The sequence below is a fragment of the Anarhichas minor genome, unplaced genomic scaffold (assembly GCF_050575085.1).
Source record: "Anarhichas minor isolate MPS153535 unplaced genomic scaffold, ASM5057508v1 ptg000007l, whole genome shotgun sequence".
Lineage (NCBI taxonomy): Eukaryota > Metazoa > Chordata > Actinopteri > Perciformes > Anarhichadidae > Anarhichas > Anarhichas minor.
Genome location: NW_027466453.1, coordinates 5,775,001 through 5,782,809, shown reverse-complemented (window position 1 = coordinate 5,782,809; position 7,809 = coordinate 5,775,001). Strand labels below are relative to the sequence as shown.

Below are 7,809 nucleotides of genomic sequence, written 5' to 3'. Positions count from 1 at the left end.
TCTTTGTAGGAAATTTCTCAATTTTCCGAGTGTTTCCCACCAGTTTTGATGTATTCTCACTTAGTCTTGTCGAAGGTATTAACTGGTAGCTCTGTCTCTGTTGGCTGCTGATATTTTGGGGGCATTTTTGATTATGAATCTCATTAGATAATATTGGTTTTAGATGGCTCTGGGGTTGCTTTAAGGTGCCCTTTTGGTGGATGTTAGGGTGAATTCATGTAAAATGATCTTATTAGAAATGTTATTCCTGATTTTATAGTCATATTTGCCTTTAATTCTGATTTCGAGGGATGAATGTATTTGTTTTATCTGTTTCATATTTATCTGTACCCCATTGTCACTGTCACTTATCTTGTCCAGAATACTCATAAAAGGAGATTTTTCACATCAATAAGGCTTCCCTGGCTAACGTTACATTGTGAATAAATGAAATAAAAATCATGAAGTTCATTATTGCGTCGCCAGTATTCAAGCTATCGGGATTATGAGAGCTTTAAAAGACAGCAGGCTATTATTGTCTTCGTTGTTGTCGTTTCATATCATGACCAGACGAGCTGACCCGCAGCTCACAAACAACATAATCCGTTTCCATGAGAACGCTCTTAATACGGAAGCCCGCTTGGATAACAGGAGCTGAAACGCGAAGGATTGGGTAGGAGCAGCAAGAGGCCATGGCTGAACAATGACTGACGTGGAAAGTGTAGGGAGAGAGTAACAAACTTCGGTGGATAAAAAGTCGTGAGAGCCAAATCCATCAGCCCCCTTAAGCTGCTGTGGGCTTTGACTGGGCACAGCACAATGAGTCTGGATAAAGCAGAGCTGTGTGACTCACTGCTAACCTGGGTAAGTTTGATGTTAGCGAGGTGTCCTAGCGAAGGCTAACCGCCTAACAGGTGACAGCAGGTGTTGGCAATGTAGGAGGAAATACATCGTTTATTTTGCAAGTGAAGGCCTCGTTAATCGATACATATCCGTGTTGTTGACTACGTAGCACAAGCTAGAAAAGTTGAGTTTGGAATGCTAACTGTCGCTAGCCAGCTAAGCTAACTAGCTAGGTAAACCCATTGGAAGTTTGCTGTCGGTGGTGTGTTTTAGCTCGTTATCTGTACCAAACTGACTGTGGTGTCAGCAACGTTGACTGCCAGAAAAACAGACCAAAACAGCTTAGTGTAAGCTGAGAGACTCATGCAGTAATGTTAGGTTATCCAACATAGTCACTTCTCAAGAGCAGGGAAAACCCACCTGTTTGGCACTTTTCCACTCAAAGGCCAGTATAGGACTGAACTAAGACTCCAGCTAATATTAATAGCTTGCTATGTAGGACTGTACCCAATGTACCTTCTTAGCATCTGTCGTATAAATAGTGGAAAGAAAGACTGAATGGGTTTAGACAAAAAAAAAACTGTTTTTGCTTCTACCTGCATTATTTGACAGTTTTGTAATATCTAGGCCTCTCTAATGTTTGCACTTTTTAGTAACAAAAGCTGTTTTTGCCCAAAAGAAGTATGCACCCACTTACTATTTACACCAATGGCCGAGAGGAGTTTATGTTTGTGGAGGTTTTTCCACACATCGAACGATTAAACCCACATTCACACGTTCATCAAAGTGTATGCGTCTTTATCTGGTGTAGTTTTGGATTACCGTTGAATGAAACATGGCTGTGCATCAAGCGTATAAGCAGCTTCACCCAAGGTTACTCCACTAATTCTCTATGTCTTCACTTTTCAGATACAGACATTTCAGGTGCCGTCATGCAACAGCAAGCAGGACCTGACGGATGGAGTGGCCATTGCACACGTGCTGCACAGAATGTAAGGGCTCACATATGTAGAAGTAGTTGTAGTATTTATGATTGTTTTTGATTATCTGAGTGCGCGGCATGAGCTTTGGGGAAATGGCTGGTAGGAATTCATTCAGAGCCTTCTCACTGCTATTTGCTTATCTGTGTGATTTGCACTAAATTGCACACGGCCCTTATCTATGCAAAACTTAATCCGCTTAAAGACAACCGTCTGGATTTGTGAGGTCAGCTTTGTTAAAATATTGATCTACTCAAAAATAAGACCTCTCTGTCCAGACCCGATCACCTTTGTAACTTGTCGTGGGACATTTGTGTTCCACACAGATAAATAGACAACATAGCTATTTATGAATCGAAGCAAATGTTGTTTTTGTTATAATGTCACTTACACTTAGAACCCAATGCTCAATAGTTGTGTCTCGATGGTAACCCAAAAGTTTCCGAAAATGTGCAAAAGCTTTCGCGAGACTCCCCCCCGCCCGACGACCTTTCTTAACTATTCAACATCGATGCCTAACCTCAACCGTCTCGCGAGAGCGTCAACGCGTCTCGCGGGCTTTTCTTCCGACATGTGATGGTTCTACTTAAATGTCATTGTGTGCTCTCAATGCCCCGCGGTCGTCCTTATCGTCACCGGAGTTCTCTTGTGCTCTCGTTAACAGAGACCCCTCTTGGTTTAATGAGACGTGGCTCGGCAGGATCAAGGAGGAGAGCGGGGACAACTGGCGCCTCAAGGTAATTTGTGAAACAGCGGGATGTGACAGAATACCTTACGGCCACCTAGAATTACCAAGATGTCGAGGCTTTTATTTTTACTTCCCTTTTCCTCATTAAAATGAGGATCAAGATTGTGACTCTAATTGTCTTTTCTTTTTGTTCTCTCAGGTCAGCAACTTAAAAAAGATTCTGAAGAGCATGCTGGACTATTACCTTGATGTAAGAGGACTATTATTTTTACTAACTTTGGCACTTTTAGTACACTTTTAAATTCACTCCTAATCCTCACCTTCCACGAACAGCTGCTCAGTCACCAGGTATCAGATGAGCATTTGCCAGACGTGAACCTTATAGGAGAGATGGGAGACGTCACTGAACTGGGCAAGCTGGTGCAGCTCGTATTGGGCTGTGCTGTCAGCTGTGAGAAGAAACAAGGTGATCGTCGCAAGTTGATAAACTGATCACAACCCCTACCTGAAGACAAAAACTGATCATTTGTTTATTCAAACATCCGCTTGATGAGCACTGGTTCTCTGATAAATGCAGTGCTGGTTTTTTTTTTTTTAAGAGAGTATTTGTGTAAATCCGCATTTGGCTGCACCGTCACGGCTCTCTGTTGTCTTCTCCTAAACACAGAGCAAATCCAGCAGATAATGACACTCGGGGAATCTGTCCAGCACGTTGTGATGACAGCCATTCAGGAGGTAAGTGCGCCTCTCGCTTATCCTCTCGGTTTCTCTCTACTTTGCATTAATCCCAGCTCTTAGTCATGGTTAATTCACAATCAAAGCAATCCGGGATAAGCATGAGACTGAACAGAGTCCCAGAAACCCTACTCTGAGGTATTTCAAGCATATGTTTAGTGTTTCATTGGCACCCATAAGGGCTGGAAATGTTGTGAACGTGGGAAAAAAACAACAACAACCTGTTCTGGGTTTTTCTAAACAAAGTTATTCCAAAGAAAACCCAATAAAAACTGCTTTTGTGAATGGGTATTTTGCCTGTAATTTGAGCTTTTCATTGGCTTATTTTTTAGCTATTATCAAAGGAGCCTTCATCAGAACCAGGAAGCCCAGAGACCTATGGCGACTTCGACTACCAGGTGAAACTTGCAACACTTTATTTCCTCCCTTTTTTTTTTTTTTTTTTTTTTTTTTTTTTTTTTTCTCCTTACTCAGCAGATCTGTTACATCTTTCTTTTATGTTCTGCCTCACCCTTTTTTTTTATTAATGTTTACTCCCGCCCACTGGTATGTCGTCTCCTCTGTCTTCATGTTCTTTTGGTTCTGTGTTCGCAGTCCAGGAAGTATTATTTTCTAAGCGAAGAGGCAGACGAGAAGTTGGACCTGAGCCAGCGCTGTCGAGACCTGGAACATCAGGTTGGTGCGCTAACAGGCGTCTCCGTATTACTTGGCAAAGATTTTGCTGAGACTGTTAGAAGTCTTGTGATTTTAGTCTTGTTTGATTTGGCGATGCACACAGTTACTGATGGTTACATCAAGTGCATTTTAATACTACAGGACCCAGAATTTTTTGGGCAGCAAACACTCTTTTAACAGAAATATACTAGCTAGCAGCGACTGGTGTATCGGATTACCGTGCAGTCAAACAAATCAACATTTGGTTTAGTAAAGAAATCAGTCAATAATTGGGCTTTTTCCATCATAATTTGAGGAACCGCAATCTGATTTCATGCTGTAGTTTTCCACACGACTGCAGGGCAAAGTGAAGTCGGTGTCCTTGCTGAGGAGTTGGCAGTGTGCAGCCTGTCGCCTGCCAAAATAAAAAAAACGAATTTCTGTTGTCTTGTGTTGTAGCCTTTCTGAAGAACAGTCGCTGTCGTCAGATCTCTGTGACAGCGGCACTGCATTTCCTGTGATTGCGTCACATTAAAAGTCGCCCTGTGTTTCGTGCGTTGAACTCTTACTGTGAAACTACAGCATTAGCAGTCGCTTAATACGGCTCCGGCTGCGGTTACACTTGTCTCTTCAATGGGACTTTCTTCATCCGATCATGCCAGGACGTGTTAACTGTCGAGACATTTTGATCCGATCAACAACAAGCGAGGTGTGGACCGCATGTGGGCACAATCCAGACAATTTATCAAACCATGGTCTCGTATCATCCCCCCCACCCAAATGGAAATGGAGAGGAGGAAAACCGTAGCTGGAGCACAGCTGAGACCAGCTGTCTGAGTCGTGTTACTGCTGATGAAAACACCAACACTTCCTGATTTTGCTGCTTTTAAATAACAAAATAACGGAACTTTTATTATGAAGAATCTAGTAGAAATGTATTCATCCACCGTTTGACTGCTGCTCTTTGGACCGTGTAATATATCTGATCAATATCCAGTCAGGCAGGTTGCATTAAAGTGTCACGTGTGGACACGGACACACACAGCTGAGTTAATTCTGATGCATCAGATAAAATAAGTTGTATTCAAAAAAGACAAGTGTGACCTTGGCCTCTGATATGGTGTTGGTGCAGTGAACGGTGAGGATGATATCATTTAGATACAAACGGTAGCGCTGGATGACATGCTGCATCATCTCCTGTGAATCCCTGAAATGGTAGGAAGCCAATTTGAACCCAGTGCGGGAATGGCGGACTCCGCCGCTCAAATGAAAACTACTGTATAGCGAGGTATCTACTGAATATACGTACTTTAGATGGCTGTTGCTGAAAAACTGCTGACAATAAGTCGTATCAAAGACGGGGATTGGATTCATTAACATAACAAGGATCCTAACTTTAAGATGGCATATTGGTGCTTGGCTTTCTTTTTTTTAAATTTCCATTTGTCTAACAAAGCTGTTGGCATTATCTCAAACGTCAAGCTATTTTGGGATTCTGGAGTAATATACAACCACTTCACCGAGGGATGGCCAACGTATTGGCAGTATTGCGGTATTCTGATAGGAGACTGGATATTGTAATGCCCTAATATGGCGTACATGTTGTCTCTTCCTGCTTTTAAAGGCTGCATTTCAGTAAAGCGATGTACTTTGTGAACTTACCACACTGTTCTAGCTGGCCTACTGTTTGCGTCACCCTCTTAGTCATAATATATCCACGTGATTATTACTGATGAGTATTGACCAAAAGTCACCAGTTGTTGATATGGAAGGTTTTGGTCAAAAATGTGATATTTTCTCATCTTTGGATCTGTTTGAGGGCTAGTTCTGCTGTGCTGTGGCAGCATGCTGTTGAACGTGTGTGCCTGCAGCTTCTTTTTATTTCTTTATTTGTTTTTGCTCTGACCCTTTATTGATTATTCTGCCATATACTTTGTTTGTGTTCCACACAGCTTGTTTTTGCACCACTGACATGAGAGGGGACTCATTTTGTGCGTTTCAAAGATACATTTTAGTCAATAGTTGCATAACATCAAGATAAAACTGACACGTTGCCTTGGGATGGAGCGGTAGCCAACAATAATTTGTACCGCTCTCAGCCCACCTGTTTGTTTACTTACTAAGCCCACGCGTTACCGATTAGTCATTTGTGTTGTTTTGCAGGCTATTTACTGTTGCTGGTCCTCTGCCACAGCATGCAATCTGTCCTTAAAGTTCAGTGTAGGGTTTTGCTGTATTCAAACTGGAAAGATGTCCAGCAGGTAAGTACACGCTGCGCCTTATTTTTGTAATACCGGAATGCCAGCTTGTCTAACCGTAACTTCACTTCAGCCCGACACAAACATAATATAACATAATATAACCCCTGAACTATAACGGTGTAACCAATATTAATGATGGTCCTCACTGAGCTTTTACATATTCGTCCGTTTAAATCATGAGAATGTGGCTTTTGACCCTGAGGGTGCTGCTAACAACTCCCCCATTGAGAAAGTTCCGTCCGCCTGACACCGTCGCAAACCAGCTGACTGACTAGCTCTTGAAAACTTGAGCATGTGAAATGAGAACGAAGCATGTGTTCGAGGTCCTCTAAGCATGAACAGTGGTGTGTGTGTCGCTGTGTGTCTGTGTTGTTGTTTTTTTCCTTCTGTGGATCCGTCGTGTGCCGGTACTCTGGCTTTTGTCGTGTGTTATTCTCAGAAAGACGGCCGTTGCTCCTGTCAGCGTTCTTGATATTTCATTCTTTAAATCAGCGTTGGGTACTTCTCTTCCTCCCTCCCTTTTGTACGGCTGCATATTTGTCACTTTGTCGCACCTTCATCGCTCGCCTCGCCCGGTCTTTCTACACCTGCTTTCACGGTGGTTGTCCTCTGCGCTTCTCTCTCAGTTGTCGGTGGCTCTGGAGGAGAAGTCGTCCCAACAGGCGGAGACGCGCTCTCTGAGGGAGAAGCTGAGCCGCTGCGACTCTCTGGACGTCTCCACCACCGCCATCACCGGCAAGAAGCTGCTGCTGCTGCAGAGTCAGATGGAGCAGCTCCAGGAGGAGAACTACAGGTACAAGCGGTTACATGGCATAGTGTTGGCACCAGCCCATGAAGCCCAGGGTTTCCATCTAATATGCAATGCATGAGCAAACACTCATTAGGCCTTTACATAATGGATGTTTTTAGTTCGCATCATTTACATCATGTACACATGCAAATCAAATGCTTTTGCTGGATCATATTGCTCCAGTTAGTATCTCACAATGAGCCCATTCAGTTTACTCAGTTGCACAAACAGCTGCTCTGGTGTCGTGTGTCTATATCTATCTCTCTCAGACTGGATAACAGCAGAGATGACATGCGTGTGCGGGGAGAGATTCTGGAGCGCGAGGTGCTCGACCTGCAGCTACGGAACGAAGAGCTGACCAGCCTGGCGCAGGAGGCCCAGGCCCTCAAAGACGAGATGGACATCCTCCGGTGAGACCGCACTTTTGCCGTTCTTACAAATTCCCCGGGCCCAGTCGAGTTGAGTTAATTGTGGGAAAACGGCGCAGGCCTTCTCACGAGCGAACCTCAGGAAGTCACGCTCGGTGGCCGTTGAATCACATGGACACTGAAGGCTTCTGTGTTCTTTGCAGAGCTTTTTGGGATTGTGTAATGTCAAACGAGGGAATACACAATACAAGGAGGGCTTTTCACATTTTGTTTTAATTTGAATTAATGCAAAATATTTTCCCTCTGTGAAATATATGGTAAATATTGGCTGACAATAATTGCTGAGCTCTGGAATTGTTGTTAATAAGACCACAGAAACTTAAATCAACCTTTTCTTGAGCTGAAGCTTTACCAGCGTTAACTGGCGGTATATCTCTCGTCTCTTATTAGTCTTATAAATCTGCAGTTATTCTACATTCCTGTTACCATCAATAAAACCCATGTAAATATC

At 43.2% G+C, this 7,809-nt stretch overlaps 1 protein-coding gene across 2 annotated transcripts in view; it reads left to right on the top strand.

The window, feature by feature from the left end:
* Positions 1–623: 623 nt before the first annotated feature.
* The window catches only part of hook2 (hook microtubule-tethering protein 2), a 15,235-nt gene continuing 8,049 nt past the window's right edge, over positions 624–7,809 (top strand). For both annotated transcript variants that reach the window (XM_076083539.1, XM_076083548.1), the window contains exons 1-10: positions 624–843; positions 1,732–1,814; positions 2,467–2,539; positions 2,690–2,740; positions 2,824–2,956; positions 3,158–3,225; positions 3,558–3,623; positions 3,820–3,900; positions 6,767–6,933; positions 7,200–7,340. In XM_076083539.1, coding sequence (XP_075939654.1) covers positions 799–843; positions 1,732–1,814; positions 2,467–2,539; positions 2,690–2,740; positions 2,824–2,956; positions 3,158–3,225; positions 3,558–3,623; positions 3,820–3,900; positions 6,767–6,933; positions 7,200–7,340 — 908 coding nt within the window. In that variant the 5' untranslated portion in view covers positions 624–798. The remainder of the gene's footprint in view (positions 844–1,731; positions 1,815–2,466; positions 2,540–2,689; positions 2,741–2,823; positions 2,957–3,157; positions 3,226–3,557; positions 3,624–3,819; positions 3,901–6,766; positions 6,934–7,199; positions 7,341–7,809) is intronic.